The 27,506-nt window shown below is 48.6% G+C and overlaps 1 protein-coding gene across 48 annotated transcripts in view; it reads left to right on the forward strand.

Moving 5' to 3' along the window:
- The first annotated feature begins 8,125 nt into the window (after nucleotides 1-8,125).
- ZNF185 (zinc finger protein 185 with LIM domain) overlaps nucleotides 8,126-27,506 on the forward strand; it is a 50,671-nt gene continuing 31,290 nt past the window's right edge. For 39 of the 48 annotated variants that reach the window (XM_021292663.2, XM_065028053.1, XM_021292933.2 and 36 more), the window contains exons 1-5: nucleotides 8,258-8,423; nucleotides 21,815-21,890; nucleotides 24,394-24,532; nucleotides 25,108-25,167; nucleotides 27,008-27,046. In XM_021292663.2, the coding sequence (XP_021148338.2) occupies nucleotides 21,866-21,890; nucleotides 24,394-24,532; nucleotides 25,108-25,167; nucleotides 27,008-27,046 (263 nt within the window). In that variant the 5' untranslated portion in view covers nucleotides 8,258-8,423; nucleotides 21,815-21,865. Of the gene's footprint in view, nucleotides 8,424-21,322; nucleotides 21,346-21,814; nucleotides 21,891-24,393; nucleotides 24,533-25,107; nucleotides 25,168-27,007; nucleotides 27,047-27,506 lie in introns of those variants that run through there. The other 9 variants (XM_065028082.1, XM_065028060.1, XM_065028051.1 and 6 more) reach the window with 8 other exon arrangements.

The following is a 27,506-nucleotide window of genomic DNA, read 5'->3' on the forward strand; positions in this document are numbered from 1 at the left end:
TCCTAATAAGCACCTGCATAAGTCCGATCTTGTGTTTTTGGGGCAAGCTGGCAAGACCCTTCTGTGCTTTCCTGCCTGTGATTTATTTGTCACACTACCTCTTTGCAACTTGCATCTTGTGTGTGTGTCAGCAGAAAAATTGCTGTTGTCAAAATTTCCTTCCAAATATCTAGGATCAACTGCAGTTGCAATCTGTCGTTCTTGGTGATGCTTGACATGAGCTGCTAAAGACCTCAAAGACTTTCCTAAGGCACTCTCGTTAAACTTCTTATCTCTCTCACTTTGCTTTCCTGGCTTTTTCATGCTGCAGCTCCAAATTTTGCTGACCTGAGACTGGTTTTGGTTTGACAAGCAGTGGGAGAGATAAAGGAGATATCTTCTGTTGCTTACTCTAGAGAAAGGAGAGGGAGGGAAGGAGAGAGAGGAATAAAAGTGCTTTTCTAGGTAGAATTAAGGTAACCAAGAACACCATTTCCCCTCTTGCAGACACATCACAACAAGACGAGTGTTACAGTCTAAGAAATACCTTTAGAGTGTGGGGGAAGCTCTTGTCCATACACAGTGCCAAAAAGGGCGACATGGTTGTAATTACTTGAAACGGGTAAGAAGAGCAACGGATGGAAAAGCAGATCAGAAATTCTATGGCGCATCCGGTGAGCGAAAAGGCACTGAAGCAACCTGAAGTCAAGCCCGAGGTGGATGTGTGGGAGGTTTCAGGTGGAAGGAAGATAACGTTTGCATCACGCAAGCGTGTGGTTACCGCTGTGGGAGCTCAGTAGCTTCAGTGACTTTTAAACACTGTGATGCATCACAACGCTCAAATGCGGCCTTTTGTGAAACTGTGGAAGGGGCACCTTTTGACCCAGTAGGTGGTGTTCGGATCTGCTGATGCCGGTGGTCACCAAGCACTAGTATGAGTCTCCACACCTTTTAGCACCGCAGAACCAAACACAGCATGAGTGGGCTGGACTCTGCTCCTTGAGAGAATTGTTTACCAAGTTTCGCTAGCGCTTGTGCAAGACTTTGGAAAGTGCCAGCTCCACAGATGTAAGTGATGGTGCAACTTGCTCCTTATTATGGGAGAAGGAAAGCAACTTGTTTGCCTCGGAGCCCAGAGGAAGCTTGCTGAGCTGGTGATGAGAAATAAATAGGCATCTCCCTACTTGCAACAGGGCATGTTTGAGGAGCCTCTGCTACTGGATTGCACATGTTTTACTCTCTTAGCAATGCCATCAGGTTGGCATTAGCAACAGCCTCTTTTGCCCTGCGTTTGCTGACAAGATCATTTTGTCTCATCACTGAGAGCTTCTGCAGGTGTGTCTTCACGACCACAGGTGAGATTATTGTATTCTAGCACTAAATGATCAAGGATATATAAGGATATACAGTTTTGTTCTGCCACCTGCTATTAGGAAGGTGAGGTCTGGCATTTTGGCAGTGCTTTGTAATGACACCTCGTGAAAAACCAGTTTGATTCCCTTGTAACAAATGGGTGTAGTGGTTTTACGCCCTTCTACTCATCAGAGCTCAGTCTCTACTGAGGCTTTGGTTTTCTGTCACCTTGGCAAAGGCCCAAAGGATCGACGGGTAGTCACCTGCAAGGATGGGGGCCAGAGGGTTACCCTGGAGAATGTGGTGCTGAAAAACCACAAAATGTTCCAATGGAGCTCAGTGCTCTGGAGTGGCATTGACTGATTTTTCATGATCAGAAAATACTCCAAAATTTTAAAGAATATATTCTATTAACTGCTCGAATACCAACTGGACCGGTCAGGGCCACGTGCCTTTGGGCAGAAGTCCACCGCTGGCATGGGAATGACAGGGATTGCTGCACTACTCAGTACAACCGCCTTCCCGTTAACTTGGCTGCCTGGATTTTGAGAATCGAGCAGGTTCCTACCTAGCAGACGTCGCTGTTTCTAAAAGTGTATGTACTGCCCCTCTGGAAAGGAATGTCCTGTAGAGTTATGTAAACTGGTTTTAACATGGTTGTTTCTGGAAATGGTGGCAGTGTGGCCGTGGCAGAAGAGAGGTTGGAGCAGGCTGGTTTACCCTGGCAAGGAGAGACAACAGTACAAGCATAACTGCAGCTTGCAGCTGGCCAAACCTGCTAGCCTGACCTGCTAGCCCAACCTTATGCATCACTCGCCATGAGCTTTCCTGCACTTGCCTCTGTACAGCTCATCTGCTGCAAGAGCTGGGACTCTTGAGCTTGGAGAAGAGGAGACTGAGGGGGGACTCATTCACGGGGATCAATATGGAAAGGGGGAGTGTCAGGAGGATGGAGCCAGGCTCTTCTCAGTGACAACCAGTGACAGGACAAGGGGCAATGGGTACAAACTGGAACACAGGAGGTTCCATTTAAATATGAGAAGAAACTTCTTGATGGTGAGGGTGGCAGAGCCTGGCCCAGGCTGCCCAGGGAGGTTGTGGAGTCTCCTTCTGTGCAGACATTCCAACCCGCCTGGACACCTTCCTGTGTAACCTCATCTGGGTGTTCCTGCTCCATGGGGGATTGCACTGGATGAGCTTTCCAGGGCCCTTCCAACCCCTGACATTCTGGGATTCTGTGATCTGCTGGGGTTTGCCTGAGGGGTCCCCTCTGTGACAGCTTCTGGACTTGAAGAATGGAGAGCTCATCTGCTGATGTTTTAGAGTGCTGGCAATGTTAAATGTCCATTGCCTTTCTAAGAAAACCCAAACCAGCCCCCCCCCAAACACAAAAACTCTCATTGGAAAGTGCTCAGTTTGCAGCTCAGTCCTCAGTTTTTCTGCTTTTATTTCTCGGATGTGAATGCACCTCGTACATACTCTCCTGGATAGTTCTCCTACACTATGGTCAAACCATTTATGTGTCTTTTTTAAAATCACTTCTCGATTTTTTTTTTTTAATTTTTTATTTTGTTTTTTAACCTAAACAGTCAGAGTCCCTTAAATCTTCTGTTGTCAGGCATTCTCTCCAGCCTGTGAGTGATTTCTGTGCCTGCAGCTTCCTTGTGTGATGTCATTCTCATGGCTCGCTGATCCCAATGATCTGCTCTGCACTGCACTAAGAATACAAGGGAGACAGATAAACAGCAGTGAAACAAGTGTCAACCAGCACTAACTGTGAAACATCTTTATTAGAGGTGGAAAAGAGATTCAGGGCAATCCATTTCCTGGTAAAGTCAGACACTCCAAGCTGAAATTTACCTATAGATTTTACAAAATAATATCATTTCCTAACTGGAGGTGGGGGAAAAAAGGCTCTTCTGACCTGCTCCTCCCTCCGGCCCTGCTGCAGGAATGAGTGTGTGTCCCTGGGCAGGTTGCGTTGTTGAAATGGAGCAAACAGGACGTTCCTCCTGCCTTGGGCTGGGCTGGTTTCTCCAGCACTCCTGGGTGGCAGCTATAATGGCACCTTTGGCTTGTAGCCCCAGGAAGGGCCCAGATCTGCAGTGGGGTGGGGGCATTTCAAACCAGACCCTCTTCGTTTTAAGCCGAGACAGAGGACAAAATGCCCCTTTTGGATTCTGCTTGTGGACTGATGAAGATAAGGGATGTTTTGTTGATGATTTTTGTACATGCAGGGTTTGCTCCAGAGGTATGCAGGTTAGCTGTACTCCTTCCAGATGGGGCTGGGCTTGCCAGCAGCATTGAGTTTGGCAGCTTTCTCCTTGAAGCATCATAAGTTTGTCAGTATTTAACCTGTAGCTGCTAGCTTGGAAAAGCTGCTGCTTCTTGCAGTGCTAAAAGTTATCATTTTGTTAGCCTCAAAGTAGTATTGGACTGTAGTTGTTGCTATATATATTAAGAAAATATCCAGTTTCACTCTCCCTATGTGCACACACACTCATATTGAGTGGATTCCTGACACAAATCTCTAGTCTTTATCCCTAAGCCTCTCCTAGAAGCTAGAGAGGTGATGCTCCTGATCTGATTGACTCTGTTAAGTTCCTACAGTGCAGTAAATTGACTTTCCCTGCAGACTTACTGGACATTCTTTTAGCCTCTGGTCTGGAGTGAGCCGGTGGTGCTGCATTTCGGTGGCCCTGTGACATGTTGCTCTTCAGATGTCACATAGCCCTGCCGCTTGCCGGCAAAAATACTCCTGCCTCTGGCCACCGCTGTGATTTTGAAATCATACCATGTCATTAAATACTGAATATGCTCCTCTAATTATGAGGAAGAAAAACACCCATCAGGGTTTCTGTGCCTGCTGGTGTGACTGACAACCAGCTATATTTTTGAAAGAGTGGTTTATCTAAGAGCTTAATTGGGATAAAACCACAAGGACTTGTTAGGGACTGATTGTCCATAACTGTTGGAGCTGCTGAGCACCACAGATGTACTTACTGAGCTTTGTTTGTTGTGTGGGAGTCCTGTGAACTGGGGTGACATGGCAGCCCTGGAAATGTCCTGTTCAACGTGAGTTGTCTGTGTGGTTGGCCATGGTTATTTTCACAGAATCCCAGAATTTCAGGGGTTGAAGGGACCTGGAAAGCTCATCCAGTGCAATCCCCCCATGGAGCAGGAACACCCAGATGAGGTTACACAGGAAGGTGTCCAGGCGGGTTGGAATGTCTGCAGAGAAGGAGACTCCACAACCTCCCTGGGCAGCCTGGGCCAGGCTCTGCCACCCTCACCATGAAGAAGTTTCTTCTCATATTCAAGTGGAACCTCCTGTATTCCAGTTTGCACCCATTGCCCCTTGTCCTGTCACTGGTTGTCACCAGAAGAGCCTGGCTCCATCCTCCTGACACTCCCCTTTCCATATTGATCCCCATGAATGAGTCCCCCCTCAGTGTCCTCTTGTCCAGCTCCAGAGCCCCAGCTCCCTCAGCCTTTCCTCACATGGGAGATGCTCCACTCCCTCCAGCATCTTGGTGGCTGCGCTGGACTCTCTCCAGCAGTTCCCTGTCCTGATGGAACTGAGGGGCCACAGCTGGACACAATATTCCAGGTGTGGTCTCCCCAGGGCAGAGCAGAGGGGCAGGAGAACCTCTCTGACCTACTGACCACCCCCTTCTAACCCACCCCAGGTACCATTGGCTTCCTGGCCACAAGGGCCCAGTGCTGGCTCATGGTCATCCTGCTGTCCCCAGGTCCCTTTCCCCTGCACTGCTCAACTGAACTGAGAGTATGAAAAGCCTTTTCTAGAGGGGGAAGAAAAAGAAAAATGAAAAAAAAGAAGTGTGTTCCTATCCTGCTCTCCTCAATGGGAAATAAAAGACAAAGTTGTGTTTTAGAGTAGAATACCTGTATATTAACACATTTATACATATATAGTACATTTCCCATGGTATCTAATGTCTCTGGTGTTGTCCTAGTCCATGTGAGAAAGACAGAAGGTTCTTTTCCATGTTTTGCCAGTCCTGGAACACAACTGTTCTTGACATTTCCTTCTTTCCAGACTTTTTCAAGTGCTCTCTCTCACTGTTAACTGGGGAGCCCACTCCCTGAGGGGCCTTGGAGCATCCACTTCTTTGCTCCTCTTCAGCAAAAACTGTGGCTAGAAGAATTTCCCTGCTTTACTCTTTCCGCAGGAAAAGTGATGGTGTTTAGCAGCCGTGTGCTAAACTGTGACGGGGGCGCAGTGTTTTAGGGACGTGACGTTGCCCTTGGTGACCCTCCTGTGCAGACCGTGAGTCTCTGAAATGCATGAGCTTGATTCTCCTTGCAATTACATCAGTGGAAATGAAAGTGACTTCCCCGAAGTGAAGGGCTTCAAAACAGCTGGGAAAGAGACAACGGGAGCTGCTGGAAAGGGCTCGGGTTTAATTGCAATGATAAGCAATTAATTACCTTTCATACAAGGCACCAGCGGAAGCACAGGTGTTGCCACGATGGAGCAATGCTCTTGGGTAGAAGTAGATATAGCAGAATACAGTCCATTTTATTCTGGTGCAGGCTGTCCCTGTGTGGCAGTTGTAACATTATCATAGTTCTCTCTTGGCTTTCCCAGACAAGCCTTAACTCTCCTCTTGCTTTACTCCCAAGAAGCTGCATGTAGCTGGTGTGATGTAAAGCAGCAAGGAGGCAAACACTCTCCTTCCCTCAACAAGTGCTGCTGTGCAGCAGCTTTTCTCCTCTCAACTGCATTAGTCAGCAGCTGAGACTATGTAGGTAGTGTTTGCACCAGAAAACCGTGGCTAAATTAAATGAAATCAAATGTCTCTTTCTGTCCCTTCTCTCAGGAGTGTTGCGGCAGGATTAGCGGAGCGTGGAAAACCCTGGGTGGGACCAGTACGGATTTCAGACTGGAGCAGTGAGGGAACTGACTCCTGAAACAAGGAAGGCTGCGAAAGGTCGGTGCTGAATCAGTGAGGCTTTGGGTGACATGGCAGCAGGCGGCTGAGCACAGAGGCTGGAGGCTGAGCAGACTTCAGAGAGTCAAATTTGATGGGGATGGAATGGTAGTTCATGTGGAGAAGTGTCCTGCGTGGCATTTCTTCCTGTCTCACCAGGCTACGTGCTGTGTGGTGTCTTTCACTAACAACTTGCGCACCCAAGTTGTTGTGATGAAGGTGCCAGCTCGGAAATACATTCTCTGCTGTTCTACCCTGCCACCACACCCCTGACTTTAAGACTTGTCTTTGAAAGTTTTATACGTTTGCTCAGACCTGTACTTTCAAGCTAATAACAAAATGTTACTTAATACTGCGCGTATCTCCTCTTGGTTAATTAGAAAAGGGATTCTTCACTGTGTTCCTCTTCTCTGAGGAAGGGAGCGATGCTGATGGACAACTAATGTTTTAGGCTGCATATGTGCCTGTTCAACAAAAAGGTTGTCTGCATCTAGTAAAACAACACTCAGCTTCTCTGTGTATTGTTTTAGGATGTCCTAATCCATTTATTTTTATTTTTAATATTAAGGTGCTTATAATAGGTGCTTTTTTCTTTTTGTTTGAACATTCGTAGTGGAACATTGTGTTCACACTGGAAAAAAAGCGTAGTCCCTAGACCCTGGGGTGTCCCATCTGCTTGCTTGGCAGAGGACCTATTGTACCCGAAAGGCTGGCCAGGCTATTAGTCACTATTATTTCAGGAAGGAACCTGAACGAACCTTCAGCAAACGATGGGATGACTCAGGGGTTACTGAAAATAAAGCTGCACTGTCAGCTGGAGCCCTGAAACAGAGGATGCTTTACTGAGGTGGAGACCAGACTGCATTTTAAACAGCCCGCTTCAAACATTTTCGGTTTTCCTGAGTTGGGCACCCCTTTGTGCCCACTCCGAGCTCAGGGTGCGGCTTTGTGACTGTTACATCTTCTGTGCTTTATCTCAGCCTCTGGGGAATGAAGCTCAGCTGAGCCTGCGCTGCTGCTGGTGTTGCAGCGTGAGTAGATCAGAGAGAACGATCTGGGATCGGAATAACAACATTGACATCAGGGCTTTTCAGACGTTATCTTTGCTGTGCTGCTGGGAGCCAGGGATGGGTTATTGGCCCTGTTAGAGCACAGCCCAGCCTGCTGGTGGTTTGCTCACCATCCTACAGCGGATCCATCGCAGAGCTGCGAGGAGAGTGCGGGAGCCCTTCTCTCCAGCATCTCAACTACAGACTGGGCAGGGAAAGTGTGTGCTGGTGGGTGCAGAGGTGGGGATGGATACCTGGTTGGGGTTTCATCACCTTCTTACCAACCTGGGGCAGTGCCAGGCTGAGGCTGTGTCCTCTCAGAGCTGCTCTAAACTCATGTACCCAACCACCCATCTTTAGGAACTGGCAAAAAGTGGATCCGAGAGTGTTTGCTCAGTCCACTCAACAAAGCTGCGCCTCGGGGATCTCGGGGTGACCAGAACAATTAGAAGGTGAAATAAACTGAAGCAGATGAGAGTACCCGGCAATTTCCTCTGCAGTGAATAGCGATAATCACAGCTGTGTACCTCATTTAATTAGTTAGGACTAGACAATCACTGTTGAGTGCTACTTGCAGTGCGAGTTCCTGATGCTACCCTGGGTACCACCACTGCAAGCGGCTCTCTTGGACTCAAGGGCGCGCTGCTACCTGTGTAGCAGGGGTTGCCTATGCCCATTCCTGTGGGACAAGCCTGTCTGAGGAGAAATTCCGTGGGGTGAGAGCTGGGGGGCTGCTCTTTGCTGTCCCACTGCAGCAGGGGCTAGGGAACACAGTATGCGCCGGAGAATGCGAGGAATGCAGAGGAGAGCTTACAGGGAGGGGAGGCCGTGCAGTCCGAATGGAGAAACCTGTTTGATTCCCCTGAAGGGCAGAACACACCCAAGTCTCCTCCTCAAAACAAGGCTTGGCTTCCAGGAGCCAGCCCTCTCAGGTAAGCGCTCAGCCTCGCCCACAGCCACCTTCGCTGCCAGGGAGAAGCGGAGATACCGCTGTGAGCCCTTGGAGGGCAGAAGCGCTGGGAGGTAGCTGGCAGGCTGCTCCGCGTTGGTATTTTTTGAGGAAGCCACAGCTGAGGAGCCTCCGCAGGTAGGGCTGGGCAGGGGGTTGGTGCTCTGTGCCTTGGGGAGGGTAGCTGGGGGACTGCGTCCCCCCTGCTTCACCTGCTCCCTCTGTCTTGGGAGGAGGAGGAAGAGGAGAGCTGTCCTTCCCTAAGCTGCTGATACGGGCCTCTGGTGGGGATGAGGGAGACTTGAACCGATACCTTAAATCCTCCTCCTGCATGTGGAAATGAAGCTCTTTTCTGAAGGGTGTTGGACCAAAGCATGGATCTGAAATGGTACTTGAGTACCGCAGGGATGGTGTTAGTACCAGTGCACAAATGAGGCAGGAGAAGGGACGTTTAAGTACGGGTCTTTGCTTGCCCCTGGCTGATCACTGAGTTCCCTCCCTGCCCATCGCCCCATCTTTCTAAAATCTGTCCCCCTCTTAATTTACTGGGTAAAGCAGGGGGCAGGGCAGCAAGGTAACTGGGGAGAAGTCTGTGTGTGGGCAGGAGTGAACAGAGTCTGGACAACACAGGTAAAATTGGAGCCTCTGACCCTTGGAGGCTTGGGATAAGCTGCACCACGTTCTGCCTCTCCAACCCAGGACCTGTGTGGGATGGCCAGGGCTGGAGACAGAGATTTTCCTCTCTCTCCTGCTCTGCCTTGTTTTGTTTCTCTCTGAATTTGTATGAAATCAGGACCCTGGAAATGAAGGGATGGGAGCGGTAAAGCTGGTACAGAGGTGACGAGCACCTCCCTCAGTCCTTGCTTCATCCTACCTCCAAGCTTGGTGAATGTCTTTTCCATTTCCCCGTCCCCACCCCTCTGCTCACCCTTGGCTGCTCCAGGACAGGTCCCAAACAGGAGGACGAGCTGGGTTCAGCTGGACAGGTTGTTCCACCACAAGCTGGGGAGCAGAGCTTTCCTCCCTCATCAGACTGATCAGGACATTGTTCTTAGGCTTATTTATTTGAGCCATCCAGCCAAAGAAAAAGCATTACATTTGTTACCCCAAACTTATCACGTTTGAATCGGAAGTCCAAATTTCCACAAATGACAGATTTTAGTTTTCTTTTACAAAACCATTGGCTTTTCTTGGCAAAACTTTCCGACGTCATGAAGCTTCAGTGAGATTTTCTGTCCTGCTCTGTTTGTGGGTCTGTGATGCAAATGCTAAGCTTGGCCTTTGAAAGCAAAACAATTTTTGTCCTTCCTTCTTGCTTTCATCTTTAGACATCAAGGCTTAAGGTCAATGGCATGTAGGTGCGGTAAACATCCTTTACATCCTTCCTTTTCAAATACAGAAATTAGTTGAGCAATTAGGAATTAATGCCTTGTAATTAGAGTAATGAACTGTATACCCAGTATAGTGAAAAATGATGCAGTAATTTTTGGCAGTAACAGTTTTTGTGTTTGGGGGTGGTCAAGCTGTGTAGCTCCCAGCACAACAGAGCCCCAAGGTGATCTCGGGATAGGCCGGTTTGCGTGCTGCTCTAATTAAGTTTATGCCACACTTTCCTGACTTTAATAGCCCACGTCTTTGCCAGCTTCATCTGGTCGGACTGAAATTTCGCTTTTGTGGGGTATGTGGTTGCAAGCGAATGAAAAGAAATTACAATTGTGCATTTTTAGCTTCACAGATGTTGTCTAGGACACGGCTGAAACGTGTTGCTGATGTTAGTGAGTTCTGTGCAGGTTTCCCCATGGCAGTCGCAGGTTTTCAACTCTCTGCTCGGGAAGAAGAGGCATTCAGTGTCCCCAGGCAGTGGTGACCAGGATCCTGAGGAGCCGTGGTGCTGGGCTGAGGCTCTTCCCAGAGATCCTGCACAGCTCTGCTGCAGCTGCAAGGGCTCGATGCTTCTGTTGCTTGTATTCATATTGTGTTGCACACCCTGAAAAAAGTGGGTGCGCAGTTTGGTGACAGTGACGCAGTTTAAATTACTTGGCTAGCATCATGGCAAAGGCACAAAATGTCACCTGAAGTGGAGTAACCGCCCGTCCTCTCCAGCTGACTCCTCAAACACCTCTAGCAGGGGTTTGTGGTGAAAAGAGCCTCTTGTAGCCTGGCTTCTCCTTAGAGCATCTCCGCACGCACCGAACAGGGCAGTGATGAGCTATGGTGTTGCACAAGGCTAGAAGGGTTAAGTTTGCCTGGTCTGCTTCAACTGTTGCATTCCTGATTGTTCACAAGCTTGACTTTCGAAATCTCCTGGTGCTTCTAACACATCACCAAATGTGTAACAGTGTCAGTGTTAAATAGCTAATGCATGGAAAAGGGGGAAGGCAAGAGTAAAAAGCTGGTCCTTCCGAGAAGCTAAGTGTTGTCTAAAACATGAGGACTCATCACCCTGCCTGTATGGATGCCCATTCCGTTGGGGTTTAGCATTATAAACTTTTCCGCTGCTCGGGGGTGGTTATGTGTGAGTTAATCTCCATTTGAAAGCTCCCAGCCATTCAGTCGCTTCTAACACTGAGCCAATATTGGGACGCTATGAGCCAAGATGAGGACAATACCTGTTATTTTCCATTGAGGCTCAGCCCATGTCCCAGAGTGTGCCCCAGGCTGTGAGTCTGGCCTTTCAGAGTCTGACCACCTCCCGCTTCAAACGCATTCAGCCACCTGCGTGCACAAGGTGGGATGAGATCCTAAATTCAAACGCATTCAGCCACCTGCGTGCACAAGGTGGGATGAGACCCTAAATTCAAACGCATTCAGCCACCTGTGTGCACAAGGTGGGATGAGATCCTAAACTCAAACGCATTCAGCCACCTGCGTGCACAAGGTGGGATGAGATCCTAAATTCAAACGCATTCAGCCACCTGCGTGCACAAGGTGGGATGAGACCCTAAATTGCAGGTTGTGAGTTCACAGAATGAAGCCTCAAGTGTATTCCCTGTTGCTGCTCACTTCCCCATGTGCAGGCAGTGGGATGGAAGTGTCCGTCCTTCCCAGGCACAGGACATCGTTCAAGTCAGAGTTCAAAGGTGAAATAAATCTAGTTTTAAGAACACTGGCTCAAAATTGTCACAGCAACTGGGCACAAAGCACTCATCCAGCATAAATTTCCTTTCCTTGCTGAAATGGATTTCAAGGGTTAACTTAGTCCTGGCAGGGTTTATGCTAGATCAGGTACAGTCTATCCAGCTGCTCTCGCTTCACAGCAGATCAGGTAACAGCTGACATAAAAGCACAACATGGGCACAACGTCTGCATTGTGTGCTCTGGCTAATGCAAGAGAAATGCAAGGATGCACCCACGCCTAATCCAGATCACTGGAGGGCAGTCTGACAGCGCACAGATCTGGATTAGCAATCCTGCAACCTGAATATGGCCTTTTTGGGGCAGGCTATTTGTGGTGCGTGTAACCTACATGGAGAAGCTTCTCCTCCCTGGCTTTCCTTCCTGTGGGTTTGTAAAAGTTGGGCTTGCTCTGCTGAGTGTTAAACCAAGGTCTCACCTTTCACCATAAGGGCTGGAGAGTAGGGACTCGGACCCTGATTTGAGTCTAGATGACATAATTCTCAGCAGAGTTTAGGAGGCTCAAATGAAGAAGGTTGAAACCATTTGCAAGCATTAAAATACATTTTAATTTGAGGACTGTGAAGGTCAGAACAGGCACCAATTATTGTTAGACCGGGATATTCTTCCTCATGACTGACCTCAGCCGTGTTTGTGGCTGAGGGCCAGCACTCAGGTCACTGGCCAAGGCCTTCATTAGGACACAAGTTCCCACCCGGTCAAATGAGTTTTGTGCTTTTACCAAGAACAGGAGGAGCAGCGTGACAGCACGGGTGGTCGCTGCTACAATAGCAGGCGGCAGAGCCCAGAGCTGCGTCACTGTGCGCAGGACTTTGGGCTGAAGGAAAGTTCAGGACACAGTTTGTTGTCTGTTAATGCCCTTTCTGTTGAAGCGCCAAGAGTCTGAGTCCCCACTGCACAGAGCGGGGAAGGCAGCAGTGCCTGGGTCAGCTGTGCGGTGCCCGTCCAGAAAGGGTCTGATGGAGGGTTTCCTGGCACAGAGCATCTCCCCGTGCACTGTAGGGTGAGCCCGGTGCGCCGGACATCGAAGGGAGATCCCGTCCTGAGTGGGGGGAAGGAGGGACTGGGAACAGAGTGGCTGTAACATGAACTCAGTGGCTGGCCTGGGCTGTGTGGACAGGAGTCTAAAGGTGCCCTGTGGCACTCCCCAGGAAAACAGTATTTACGGGATCAAAGCAGCTCTGCTTCCTTTCCCAGGGCATTCATTTAGTCCTCAGAACTAGGTCCAACGTCAGGTCCAGCTCATCACCAAGATGAACAGAGGGCAGGGTGGCTATTAGGCGCAAAGAGGCTATTACCGCAAGTGCCCTACAAACTCCTGACAACAGCAGGCTAAAAAATTGTTATTAACATTTTAAAGTTCCAGTTGAGCCATCAAAAAGGAGGATGGCTGGCAGGTTTTTTTCTTTTCTGTGCGTTTGCAGGTAATAGGAGCTGCAGTCAGCTTTTAAAGAATAGTAAGTGTTTCATCTCATGGGGTATAATTACATCTTTTTAAGTGGCTTACATGGAAAGCAGAATCATTCCCAATTAAGTGATGGGCTGCTGATTGCAGGCACTTGGAGAATTCGTTAGCAGAGTGCTGGTCTGGCTCTACATCAGCTCCTTCACAGAGGGCTGTATGAGTGGGCAAGGACATATAATCAGATCCCTCTACCAGCTGCATCTTCCATGGCTGTGGGGAGAGCAGTGACCATGGGGACAGACACGGAGATGGCTGTAGTGACTCCCCCATTCAGCCCACAGGCTGTAATCCATAGGGATCGCTCCCTGCGAAGGGTGATGGAGTTTATGGTGCCTGAGTCACCTCTCGGCTCTTCTGCTGGCACCACCAAGGATGGTGCCCACCGTTGTGGTTGTGTGGGGATGTCACCTGCTCCCAGGCAGCCAAACTGGGCTTCTCAGCTCGTTTCAGGCAGCACAGCCACTGGCTCGCCTGGCGGGGTGAGGGTTTTCACCCGGAGCTGCTCTCTGAAGCGCTGCTGAGACGCAGAGACTCTACCCATGGGCAGCAGTGCCAAACCTGGGAGCTGCCTTAAAAATTCAAAGGGGATTGAAATGCCCGAGGCGGGGCAGGGGACACTGCAGCGCCCAGCTGAGCTGGCTGCCTGCCTGCAGACAGGCGCACCCTGAAGATTGGAATCTAGAAAAGGTTTCAGCTCCCCTTCCTTATTAAATAGCTTGTAATTGCTTTCATTCACGTGATGAGGCTCTTTGGAGTTAGTGCCTTCAGTGTAGTTAGTGGCAGACACTGTGCCCATCCTGCCTGCACTCTGCAGATTGACCCCAAAGTGGGGGCTCTGTCTGTCTAGCTCTGTAGCAAAGCTGCTCATGCACCCCAGGGGTTCCCAGACATGGACCTGCATGTGATTTCGAGGACCATGTTTGGTCAAGGGTCTTGGTGCTGCCTTTCAAAATCAGGGCTTTTGGATCAGTAGGTAGCACGGATTCAGCTGGCAGCTCCATTTGAAGCATGCAAATGAACACGATCTAATAGGATTTCAGTCCTGCACAGACAGAACTTTTATTTGTTATGCTGGGTGCTCATGTTGGGTGCTTTGTCAGCAGGAATTTAGCCATCGTGACACCCATTTTTATGTGTCTCTGGTTTCCTGGGACATCCCAGCAGCTGCTGTTTGAAAGCACAGCACTAGTTGCAACCAGCCAGTGTATAGGTTGAGGAACTTGCGGTGAGAGTGTTCTGGTTGTGTTGTACTAGAAACACGAAGCTGAGTTGGACTATAAATCACAGATGATTTCAAATATCTACCTATAGCTGTCATGTATTCATATTGCCTAGGGACGGCCAGCCAGTTTCCTATATCTTGATGCTACTTATAGGGAAGGGCTGGAGAGCAAAGCAGGAGGGGCTGAGAGGGACTGGCGTGGAGATCCCTCTGGCTTGTAAAATGCTCTACAGAATTAAGAAATTATAAGCTGTCAGAACCAGGCCAAATTCATCCTTGCTACTCCCTGAAATCAGCCCTGCATAGCTGATAGAGAAGGAAAACCCAGCTTATCAACAGAGGTTCTCCCAGTAATATCGCTCAGATGATCAACCTCACCTTCTCTAGCACAGCCGGCACGTAGCTCCATCTGTGCTACATACCTGAGACCAGCTATCGCAGGGAGCGGAGAGGCAATTCGGGTTTAATTGCCTGGAAGCTGGTCAGATCCTGACTCATAAAGGGCTCATGAGAACCTGGGGAGAGGAGATGAATTTAAAAATCGCTTTGTCCAGTGGCCCACATGTCACTTCTCCCACATGTAGGACCAAAGGAGGCTGAGGGGAGACCTTATCGCTGTCTACAACTACCTGAAAGGATGTTGTAGCATGGACGGTCTTGGTCTCTTCTCCCAAGTTGCAAGTGATAGGATGAGAGGAAATGGCCTCAAGTTGTGCCAGGGCGGGTTTAGATTGGATATTTGGAAAAAATTCTTCACAGAAAGGGCTGTCGGGCGTTGGAACAGGCTGCCCAGGGCAGTGGTGGAGTCACCATCCCTGGAGGGGTTTAAAAGGCATTTAGATGAGGTTCTTAGGGACATGTTTTAGTGCCAGAGTGAGGTTATGGTTGGACTCGATGATCCTGAGGGTCTCTTCCAACCAAAATGATTCTGTGATTCTATGATTTCTTACGGATACACCTTCATTTCTTGGGGACTAAACACCCTGGCTGTCGCCTTTCCAGACCTATTTTCAGTAAGGGCTTGTTCTTGCAGGCTGTGCGCAGGACCCTGCGGGTTTTAAGGATGAGAAGATGGAAACTCCTGCAGGCATTGATCCTGGGAAACAGAAGAAATTTGATTCTATTACCACCCATTAAGCCTTGTTACACAGATGAGCTTTTGTGAAGTTATTTATTCAGAAATTCAGTAGCTGGCTTGATTCAGCCTACAAGGCATCTTTTGCAGTGAGGTGCGTTTGCTCTCCAGGTTTGGGGTTTGTTCCTTCTGGCTGTGCATGTTAATAACCCCTGTGTCCCACGCCACTGGGCTTGGGGCTTACTGGGAGAGCTCTTAGAGGTTCCCCTCATTCCCTTAGTGTTCCCAGCAACAGGTTTCTCACGGAGAAACTCCTGCAAGAAAAGCACGTCTTCATTTTGTTTCAAGGTAAAAAGTGTGGTGAAATTGGCACATATTTGCCAGTCTAATTTTTTTCTTTTATTTTTGGAGAAAAAAAACAACAAAACCAAAACTCTCTCCAAATATTATTCTTAAGGCTTGCTGGAAAAACACAAGTGCCAGTGTTGTGAACCATCTGAATCATCCATTCAGAGCTGTGTGTGCAGAAATCCCAACCTGCAGTGACTCTGCTGAGTCCAAAGGAAAAGGAAGTATGTAGAATAGAAAAAGTATAATGTATTTATGCCTAACTATGGATTAAGCCACAGAAAGGATCCAGCGTATACATTCTTGGTCTAGGTGTCTGTGCTCTGCCTGTGCTGGGGTGTTTGTGCCCCACAGACGTTACTGTGAACTCTTGTGAAGGTATTAGAGGTTATATTTGAATTTGCACCTTGTTGTGCCCTGCATGGACAGCACACATGGCTCTATGAGTCACAGACCTTTTAAAACAGATGAAAACTAAATTATTGTGGCTCAGGAGAAGCCTGTGAGAAGGTGCAGGAGGAAGTGAATTCTGTCCTTCGTGCTACCTAGAAATTTTCCCTAGACTTTGCATTTGACAGGCAGATCATGGATGGATGTACCTGTGTCTTCAGTACGGCCTGTAGCAATGCCCAGCGGACCCTCCTGAGGAAGAAGTCACTCTGATAGGCAGGTTTTGGCACTGTGGTCAGTCTAGGAGGTTTTTTTATTCCTTTTTTGATGTCTCTCTAGCACGTCATGCTCACAAGTTCGTGTCGGTCATGTCTCTCTCACTGCCCAGGTAAGATCCCAACCGCTGTACACCACAGCTGCCTGTCCGCCCAAGTGCCAGGGCTCTGTCCGTGTGGAAATCAGTGTATAACTGGGAAGGAATATAACTGCGAAGGAGTATAGTGCTTGTGCTGATTTTGCCCCAGTACAGAGTCAGGGCATGGCAGGAGCAGACCTGGGAAGTCCAGCGCAGAGCAACAAAGATGCTGAAGGGAGTGGAGCATCTCCCGTGTGAGGAAAGGCTGAGGGAGCTGGGGCTCTGGAGCTGGACAAGAGGAGACTGAGGGGTGACTCGTTCATGGGGATCAAGATGGAAAGGGGGAGTGTCAGGAGGATGGAGCCAGGCTCTTCTGGTGACAACCAGTGACAGGACAAGGGGTAACGGGTACAAACTGCAACACAGGAGGTTCCACTTAAATACGAGGAGAAACTTGTTCCTGGTGAGGGTGGCAGAGCCTGGCCCAGGCTGCCCAGGGAGGTTGTGGAGTCTCCTTCTGTGCAGACATTCCAACCCGCCTGGACACCTTCCTGTGTAACCTCATCTGGGTGTTCCTGCTCCATGGGGGGATTGCACTGGATGAGCTTTCCAGGGCCCTTCCAGCCCCTGACACTCTGGGATTCTGTGAAGCCCTGTGGTGCACGCACAGCCTCACGCTGCTCAGCAGTTCAAGAGATAAATGGGTATCTGCCTGGTGCAATTCCTGACTTGCTGTGACTTTTCAGAGGGAAATCACCTCTCTGAGCTGGTGTTTTGTGAGCCAATCTTGTATTAATTTCAAGATCACACTTTGTAAACATCAGGCCTGAGGCAGCTCTGTAGGGTTGTCCAGGGAAAGTGTGTTAAGGGAATGGTCCTTCAAAGCGCAGCCTTTGGAGTAAACCCAGCAATGCTTAATGGTGCCACAGAGCCCGTGATAACTGTTCGGATCAGGAAGTGAAGAAGGATTATTGCTCATTTACATAAGGATGGCTTCCAATGGTGCCAATTAGGATCAAGGGCCGGTTGCATTGGTGGTGTGCAGACACGTAATAGGAGGTAGTTGGCTCCAAAGGGCTCCCACTGGGCTTCTGAAGGAAAATCTTCTGTATAAATAGGGAGAGAATAGGGATTTTTTGAAAATGGATTTTTTTGTCTTGGATTTTATCTTTATAGTGAGTGTTTGGAAGAAAATACATATTCCTGAACAGCTCTGTTTGGTATCTAAAGCAGAGTGACTTGGTGGCTGACTGTATGTCCTTCTAACAGAGATGTTCCTAGTCACACAATAAAAGCACTTTGTATTAAATGATTAATAAATAGAGGACAAAAAGGTGTGTCCAGCCTAGAAGAGCTTATTTTCTAACTACAAGAGTGAAGGGATGGATGTGGTTTGAGGCAGAAGAGGTTTTGGTCTCCATGAGAAGTAGAGATCTCCTCATTTTGTAAGCGAGGTGCGTGTGTGTTTGGAAACAAGTGATTACAGAGTTGGGGAAGTCAGGGTGGATAGGGTTAAAAAAAAAAGAGAAAATGGGATTCTGCAGTGGTGGAGAGATGGAGAGAGGACTGTGGGACAATGAGGGACAGAAATGGTTTGGGGCTGTGTGGAGGACAGGAGCGGGAAAGGTCACAAATTATTCAGCTGTACCTGCTTGTCTTTCATCCAGTGCCTCAAAATCTGAGACCTGCCTGTTGGTGACTGGAGATATAAAGATCCTCGGGGTTTTGGGGGGGTAGCCTCCTTTGTAAAAGTAAAAGAGGAAGGTTTGCTGTCGTGCTCATCTCAGTGTTGTGTGCATTTCTGTGGTGCTACAGGTCTGGAGGTTTTTTGAGAATTTGTCCTGAAATGATAGCTGCAGTGGCGTATAGCTGGAGAATTTGCCCACAGGCAGCTCCAGAGATTCACAGATATCCCTCGGTGCTGCCAGCAGAGAGGTTTGTCTCTGCTCCCAAACTCATGGGCCATGCTCCCAGTTACTAAATGACCCTCACAAGGTGGAACGCTACTTTTGGATCCTAAAACCTCCAGAAATATTACCCACTCTGATGAAGCCTGGGGGTCCTGGGGACAGCAGGGTGACCATGAGCCAGCACTGGGCCCTTGTGGCCAGGAAGCCAATGGTACCTGGGGTGGGTTAGAAGGGGGTGGTCAGTAGGTCAGAGAGGTTCTCCTGCCCCTCTGCTCTGCCCTGGGGAGACCACACCTGGAATATTGTGTCCAGTTGTGGCCCCTCAGTTCCAGCAGGACAGGGAACTGCTGGAGAGAGTCCAGCGCAGCCACCAAGATGCTGAAGGGAGTGGAGCATCTCCCGTGTGAGGAAAGGCTGAGGGAGCTGGGGCTCTGGAGCTGGACAAGAGGAGACTGAGGGGGGACTCATTCATGGGGATCAATATGGAAAGGGGGAGTGTCAGGAGGATGGAGCCAGGCTCTTCTGGTGACAACCAGGGACAGGACAAGGGGCAATGGGTACAAACTGGAACACAGGAGGTTCCACTGAAAGATGAGAAGAAACTTGTTCCTGGTGAGGGTGGCAGAGCCTGGCCCAGGCTGCCCAGGGGGTTGTGGAGTCTCCTTCTGTGCAGACATTCCAACCCGCCTGGACACCTTCCTGTGTAACCTCATCTGGGTGTTCCTGCTCCATGGGGGGATTGCACTTGATGAGCTTTCCAGGTCCCTTCCGATCCCTGACATTCTGGGATTCTGTGTGACCATCAGGAGTCCTTGTTCCAATAATTGCCAGTGCAAGAGTCGAATCATCTGAAAGAAAAAATGTACCTGCTTGTGTGCAAAATATGACCTTTCAGGTTTAATTGCTTTTGATGGCTGAGGCTTAAAATGTCTCAGTTCTTGTTGAAATGTTGGAGGTGTTGTCTCAGGGTTCTTTGTGTAAAACGAGGAGCAGGGATGGTGACCTGGGTGCTGGGTGCCTCTGTGTGATTCTGTGGACTCCTTTGTTCTGGTGTGGGGCAGAGAACAGCAGCTCCAACTCCAGAAGTTTCTGCCAGTCGAGACGTCCTTGTTCCCATTGGGTAGGTACAACATCCAGAGCTGCAGCAGCCAGGCCCGGAGCGTGATTCATCACTAGAAAAAACAGCTGGCGGAAAACATTTCCCAGTCCCCTAAAGCCAAGCCCAGCGAGCAGCACCAGCGTGTTCTAGTGCCTGTTTGTCAAGCCAGAAATATCAGTGGAGTTCGCTGGTGTTTGCTGTGGTCCCTCCCAGGGTGATGTGGGCCGGTTAGAGGGAAGGCAGCGCCAGAGGAAAAGGCTTGGCCAACATGTAGGTTCTGCCACATTTTTATACACATGCTGAGTGCCACCCTTCATGGCTTCCCTTCCTTTTGGGTGCATTTGTTAGGGGAACTGCACGAGTAAGAAGTGCAGTTTCTGCATCAGCAATACACAGCGATGTAGTTTCTCGCAGGGCTGGCGTGCGGTGCTGTCACGGTCCACGCAGTGATGGACTGACTCTTACAGGTGCCCGCGGTACGTGCCAGGCAGATCTGTGGTGCGTGACTGGGAGCAGAGTTCAGTCCTGCACCCCCATGAGCTCCAGACCTGCCCGAGAATCTTTCCTACGCGTTCCTAAACCTCTGCTTATGCCTCTAAAAGGTCTGTGCTGGGAGGTTAATCACCTCTCGGTTACGCTGCTAGATAGGTAACAGCTCTCCAGCTTCCAAATATCTCTGTTATATGACAGTGTGTAGCCTGTACCTACTTCTGCTCCTCATTTCGTAGAATCATAGAAGCATTTTGGTTGGAAGAGACCATCAAGATCATCAAGTCCAACCGTACCCTAAATCTAGCGCTAAACCGTGTCCCATGTCCCATTTGCCCTGGATCAGGGCTGTACCAAACTCTTGGGGTAGTTCCTTTCCACCTCTTCTCATCCTCTGCTTGCTTCAGCTTTATTTTGTCCCGGAACAGGAAAGAATTTAAGAAGTTGTGGGGCATCATGTGCACCTCTGAACTGCAGTTAGCGAGGTGGCTGTGGTCCGAACCCGCCTCGCTCAGATTCTGTAGGTAATGAAGCTGCATGGCCTCTCTGCGTGCAGGTCCAAGGTGCTGTGATTTCTTTTCAACCCAAAGTTGCCAGATTCCAGGTCTGTCAGCTGTGCTCCTGCAGGCTGCAGCCGTGTCTCCCACCTTTAGTATAAAGATACCCACGAAGAGCTTGTAAACACTTGGGTATCTGGGACAACACTACCCTTTTCATTTCTCTCTAAATAGCAGTGAATTCGCATGGGAAGGGGGATCTGGGAAGGAGGAGGAAAGAGGTGGGCTGTCTGCTGATGGTGAAAGCTGAATTAATGTTTGTGAGCGTTTGCAAAAGGAAGAGGGAGACTTGGGGTAATAGCAGAGAGCTTGCTCACAACCTCGGTGCAAACCGGAGGAGCGGATACACAGTAGGTGGATCTTCAGCTGAGACAAGCCAAGGGCTTTGCCAAGAAGCGACGCTGTGAGATCAGTGCTCGGCATTCCCAATGGGCGTGTGGCTTCGCAGCAATATTGCAGGGACAAGCCCACCAGCAGATAATAGCAACCTAATTTTAGATTCACAGACTCCCAAATAGGGTTGGGTGGTTTTATTAATGAACAGCATAGTCACTGAAGAATCCAGGTTCAGCAGATAGTTTTGGCAAGGCGAGAACAGAGGGTTGTAAAAGCCGGCCTTGATTTTCTCATCCCACATACCTGAAAAACTGTAGTGAAAAAAGAAAAGAAACACTTCTGATAAAAATGTCATCAGATGCTGAATCCATCAGATGCTGGATCCGTTTTGAGGGGTTTTGCTTTCTTTTGTTTGTTCGTTTGTTTACAAATTATGTATATATAAAAAAAGTCTTGGCAGAATCTGAAACAATGGATTTCTTTTCCTGACTTTTCGTTTGTGGTTGTTTTTGATTCAACTACATCACCAAACAACCAACACTCTGCAAATCCCTCGTCTCAGATCATCTCCAAAGTTGCACACCCAGGAGTTTCTCCTTGCTGCTTTACCCTGGTCATTTGAAGAAGGGGCCCGTCTGCCTTGAGAAGCAAGAACTAACTTATTCTTCTGAGACAGGCTGTAAGACATTCTCTCTGCTGTGTCTTGGGGAATGACCAATGTCTCTGCCAACTGAAATTTCTCAAGAGTCTTTATGTTCTGCTCCCGCTTTACAAAACCACTGAGGTTCACCCAAGCAGCCTCAGCTGCTCTGGTTTACACAGATCCCAGGTCTGTCCCACCTGAGTGGCTCTGGGCACTTTTGCTGAGGTTTCCACCACTTTCCTCCCAGACCTGGAAGGATGGATCTGTCACGGCCAATCTGAAGACTCGGTAGTATGGGGAACACACTCTTTTGAGTTTTCCTCTCCTTGACACTGAAGGTACACGGCGAGGGGAGAAATCACAGCTCCGGTGTACATGCTGCAGTCTCCCCACCCTCCAAGCTCTGTGGCTGTGACACTGTTGTGATGGTCTCGCTTCCACATAACTTCAAAGTTCTTTATATCAGAAGTACTAATCTGCTTTTTTGCTTTTTCATTTCTTCCAGGGGCTTGTTGTCTCCAAACAATAACCGAAGGGGAAGGTGCTTCTGAGAACCATGTTGTCCCTGGGTGTCAGTAAAGGTAATTCCTTTCCATCCCAAGCTGTTGGGGATCTGTCCGCTGTGGTGGCTTTCCTTTGCCCTCTTTGCTCAGTTGTATCTGCTCTAACGTCTGCTCAGCTCCCCCAGTGCAGCATGTCCAAGGGTAGAGGACACCTCTTCCTTCTCTGGCACCCTCTCCAACCTGCAGCTCCAAAATTAGGTGCGTCTGGCTGTAATTTCAGTATCCATGTAGGTATGGAGAACATGTAGCTTGGCTGAGGTTTTGAGATGAGTGCAAGACTAATAAACTTCCATATTATTATCTTTTCCAGACCCTCCTTAATATTCTCTGTCTTTGAAACGTCTACTGAAAGTACAGCAGCAACAAGCAGCCAGCGTAGCAGCTGACCAGGGTGGCTTCCCTGTACCTCTGTCTTACCCACACCCTCTTGTTTTCTCTCCTAGAGATAAACCCCAAAAATCTGTGGGCTGGAGACCACCCCTGTGCAGTACGCAATGTCCATGCAGTAAAAAGAAGTCTGCCTTTATTATTAATAAACTCCTAATCATGTCTTATTATCAAAGGAGTGTGGAAAACATCATACTGGGGCTACAAGTTGCTCTGAGTTGTCCCAGGAACAAGCCCAAGCTGTAGAAATCTGTGGTGGATTCTGAGATGCAGTTTTTAAGCAGTGGATGCTCACAGGAACTTTAGATGTGAACAGATGGGATGGTGCTTCCTAATCCATAGGTAACCTGAAAGAGTGATGTGGAGAGGAGTGGAAATGCCTTATTCATCCATTAGGCAATAGATTTAATTCTTTATTTCAGTGCTAAGAGAAGCAGCCCTTCTCTTTCCAGGTGTTACTGCTAGTCCCTAAACTGCACCCTGACATACACACGGCCGTGCATTAACTAGTTCCACGTGAGGAAGGACATGCTCTTCATTGCTATAACTGTGTTTTCCTTAGAGACGATCCAATATGACCAGTTATTTAAAAAAATGTAAAATCCTACCTCTACTACATAACATATACTTGAAACACGTGACTGCGTTTCAGAGATTAATGAATTTACTGCAGGTCGGCTGCTCGGTGACAACTATTTCTGGGCAGCCTTCTAGGCCATCACAAGCACAAGATACAGAGACTTAGCTGACCCTCCTTTCCTGGTAGCTAAATTGGATTATTTCGTGTTTGCCACAGGCTCCGAGTGTGCAGGCAGACAGTTCTCTTGGCTCGGATGATAAGATGTTGTAAAGCTGCAATAACTTGTTGATGTTGCTAAACCCAGGAGCTGTGTTGGTCCAAGTGTGGTGAGGAGAGCGGTCTTGATGTTTTCAGTCTTTACCAGTCATTTTCAAAATGGCAAAAGATGGAAGATAGCCAGAAGTACATAGAAAAGATTTCCTTATCTGGTCTTCATCTTAAAATTTCCCCATGGGAGAAGAACTATTTCACACAGCATCACAGAATGTTAGAATGATTGGAAGGGACCTCGAAAGATCATCCAGTCCAATCCCTCTGCCAGAGCAGGAACACCTAGAAAAATGCTGAATAGAGAATTTCCCAGTAAAAATGCCTTTTTAAAAATATTTTTAAATAATATCCAGCTACAATCAATTTGATCCAGTAGGATTTTGGTACTCAAGGATGACCAGAACCCTTCACATCAGTCACCTGCACATTTTCTTCCATTGTGAGAGACTGTTCCCCTTTCCCCAGCCTCCCATCTCCATCCCTGCCCACTCCCAATATTTTCAGCTTTAATACTCTTCCCCATTAATCTGTGACCCTCTGCAATTTCCCACATTTTAGTTTGATGTTTTAAGTGGCCATTGCTGGCTTCTCAACCAGAGAATGCAGTTGTGTTTCATCACCTCAACCAGAGACAAGGAGCAGAACGAGGATGGTGGCAGAGCTGCCGTAGGACAGCAAAAGAGAGACCATACAGGACAGGACTTTTCCAGATTTGAGCCAGAACCGCCTCGTTAGGGAGACATGGTTTGAGAATATGGTTTTGAAGCAGAACTTTGGAATGGAAATAAGGGACCAAAGGATGTGTCTCCTCCAACTCTGACAAGCCACCAGAGAAAGCTGGCATGCCTTACTTCTAACCCCCAACTCTGGGCTCAGCTTCATGCTCCGGATGAATCATCCTCTCCCACAAACCAGAAAAGCCTTACGCTAGAGCTGATGTGATGGGAAATACCAGAGGAAACTCACAACTCTGTAAATATGAGATCAGGCCACCCACTGAATGTCTTTGGTCTTCCTGAGAGAAAAATACTCATTAAACAGCATTCTGACAGGAAAGAAAAAATGTACAAATCTCTGTAGAGGGGTTATCAGAGTAAATTGATCCTGAAGTTTGGATGACAGCTTCTTCCCGTCTTTCATCAGAAGGCTCATCAGAAGCCGGCATCTCTGATGGAAAGGAGACCAGGTGCCCCCTGCTCCCTGAGATCCACCCGCTGACACTGCGAATTCTCACTCTTTCTCAGCAGCCCATCATCTCCTCTCTCCTTCCTTTCCCTCTCCTAGGAGGTGTCATTCCGCCCACGGATGAAGACCGCAGGAGGATCATTAAGCAGATGAAGGTTCGCACCACCCTGAAAGGAGATAAGAGCTGGATCCACCACCATAACTCAGACTCTGAGGATGAGAAGAAGAGCAGCCCTTTGTAAGTGTGGCCACCAAGGAATGCTCTTCTTCCCCCCTTCCATGTGTACACTGTTCTCCAGCCTGCAAAACAAGCACATGTGGTGCTAGGATGTTCTGGGGTCTGTACAATGCCAGGAAAAGATACTGCCAAAGGAAAGCAGTGCTCCTGTTTGTTTATTATATAAAAGCAGGCTGGGGACAAGCTCTGAGAAGTGGCCCTTCCTGGGAGCTGTGAATCCAGCTGCACAGGCAGATCTGAAGCCTCAGGAAAGCTACAAAGATATTTTGAAGCCAGATTGTGTTTCTCCATCTCTGGAGTGACAAACAAAGGGGCAGATCTTGATGGGAGGAAGTTTAAGGCATAAAACAGCCAGGTCTGCATCTCCCCCTGCAGCTCACAGGGCTGTGTCACACAGCCACCCCTGAGCCAGGGAACACCACAATCTGCACCTGCTTCTCTTTAATTAGTAAAAATACCAAGCCTAAATCAGTCCTCTCTTAGCAACTCTCTCTGAAAACATCACTGCCATGTTCTGCAAGGCACCTCAGCAAGAACGGAAGTTAATTATGTCATTGTGTTTTTTCTTTACTCAGGTCTGGACGGGTGGGTGGAGGATCCCCAGCCTCAACACCTATTGCTCCCCAGAGTGACAGGTAATTGTGGGGACCCATCCTGTCGCTTCCCTTCTCTGTTATCTGATGGGGTCGGTGCTTGCTTTCACTGGTTCTTTAAAACATCTGCTCTTTCTTCACCTCCTCATAACTACTCATTGCTGCAGTTGTGCTGAAAAAGAGTCCTTGAGGAGAGCCGGCATCGTCCAGCATAATGTCCTACATAGTGTCACCTTGTAGAGAGCGTGGCTTATTTCCTGCAAAGTCCAGCTGCATGAATGGGTGGATTGATACCTTTCATGCCTTCAAGCCCAAGATTAGTGGTGCACACCAGCTCCTCTGCTGGTGCAGTAGGTGTTTGCTCTAAGCCTGGGGGCTCCTCAGAGCAAGCAAAGCCCTGTGTGGGAGCTGCATTTGCTTCAGGCCCAGAGCATGAGGGCTTTTCAGGAGCCTGTAGGACTGGTGTCCTAAAATATACAACTGTTAGAAAGGCCTTAGTCGTATATGAGAGCTCTTTGCTAGCTGCCGTGCCATTGCTGGGAGAGCATTTCCCTGTCCCTTTTTCTGTGCCAGCTCTTGTCACTTCTTGTTGCGATTAAAAAGGATGGTTCCTTGCTGTGCCTGCCTCTTTCTGCCTCCCTCTGCAGCACAGCGCTTTATCAGGTACAGGATAAGTGCAACCAGGGACATTTGTGACATTGGAAATGTGGCATCAGAAGGGGCATCTTCACACAAATATGTGAGGGCCTCCAGTTGACAGAAGTTCAGTGACAGGGAGTCCAGGACATTCAGGATCTGCTTATGCTTTCAAGTGACGACAGGCATTCTGAATGCCAAGCTGGACATCTTCTCAGCTTCCCTGCAGCTCTTGTTCAAAGCTGAGTTCTCAGGGAAGAGCTGGGCAATGGGGCTGAGATGGGCTCCAGCCTGCTGGTCCCTGCTCCAAGGACCCTGCAGAAACAAGAGCCTGGGGCTGTGCTCATCACTCCTTGTCCTCCGTCTCGTCCCATCCAGAGGGCTCCAGAGCCAGGCTAAGCCTGCAGTGAGTTTGCATTTCTGTGTCTGTAAAGGCAACTGGGTAAATCTGAGCTTGGCAGCCACCTCAAGCATGTAGTGATGGGCAGCATAAATCCGCCTTCCTGCTAAGCTCAGACCTGCTGGCAAACCCTGCTTGGAGCAGGAGGTTAGACCACAGACCTGCTGAGCTTTCTTCCTGAATTATCTTCTGATCCTAAGGGTACCTGGACAGGCAGGAAAGGAGGGGTTGGTATATGAGCAGGGGTGAAGGCAGCCAGTCTGAGCTCATTTCATGGGACCCAGGTCCTTGAGGCCCATCTTGGTCCCCACTGTGCTCTCAGGAAGACATCTCCAAGACAGCTCTAAGCTGGTTCCAGGGATGCTTCCTCCTGCCCTGGTGCAAGGGGCCAGATCCCCACCTGCTGGTGTCCCTTTGCTTTCCCTCCTGGGAGCTATGAGCACTCCCTTCCTGAGAATGGATCCTCAGACAAGTTAGTGTGATGATGATGTTTTCCTGCGATAAAACAACCAGGATCTCTACTATACCAAATCCCCCCTCTATCTGCCATCAATTGACGGACATAATTTTGAGCCAGAAAACACCGTTAGCCTGGCTAATTTTAGCTTGCTAACTCTAAAATTCACTTTTCTTATCCAAGTCTTTTATAAAGCTTGTTTTGATGATTACTGATTTTTAAAGAACTCTCCAAAGGTTAGTTTTGGTGCAGCAGTTGAGATATCGCCTAAGGCCCATTTAGCCAGATTTTGGCTTGACAGCCATGTGGACATTTCCCTTTAATTCTGGTGCTGCTTCTGTTGCTTTTCCACATGTTTCTTAATTTACTAACGTCTGTTCTTTGCACAGGTCTTCTGCCTCCAAGCCTCCATCTGGTTACCTCATCAGGTTGGTATAGAGTGGCATATATTAATATTTGGGCTTTAGGGGAAGGAAAACTAGATCAGAAGCAACAAGCATGAAAAACATGAGTATCTCTTGTGTTCCCTGATGAGTAACGAACATGACGATGCTGAGGGAGTACCTTGGTAAAGGGAGAGCCCTGAGTATTTTGTTTAACAGGTAGTTTGATGGTGATATTAACAGCAAACCTGATCCCTGCACAATACAGTGATCACACATGGGAAGATTATCATGCTATAAAAATATTCCACTGTCCTTGTCATCAACACCAGTTATGGGACTTTTCTCAGGATGACTCTTCCAAGGAGGTACCTTCTGATTCTTGGTGTCACAGAATCCCAGAATGTCAGGGGTTTGAAGGGACCTGGAAAGCTCACCCAGTGCAATCCCCCCATGGAGCAGGAACACCCAGATGAGGTTACACAGGAAGGTGTCCAGGCGGGTT

This window comes from Columba livia, chromosome 12 (assembly GCF_036013475.1).
Source record: "Columba livia isolate bColLiv1 breed racing homer chromosome 12, bColLiv1.pat.W.v2, whole genome shotgun sequence".
Lineage (NCBI taxonomy): Eukaryota > Metazoa > Chordata > Aves > Columbiformes > Columbidae > Columba > Columba livia.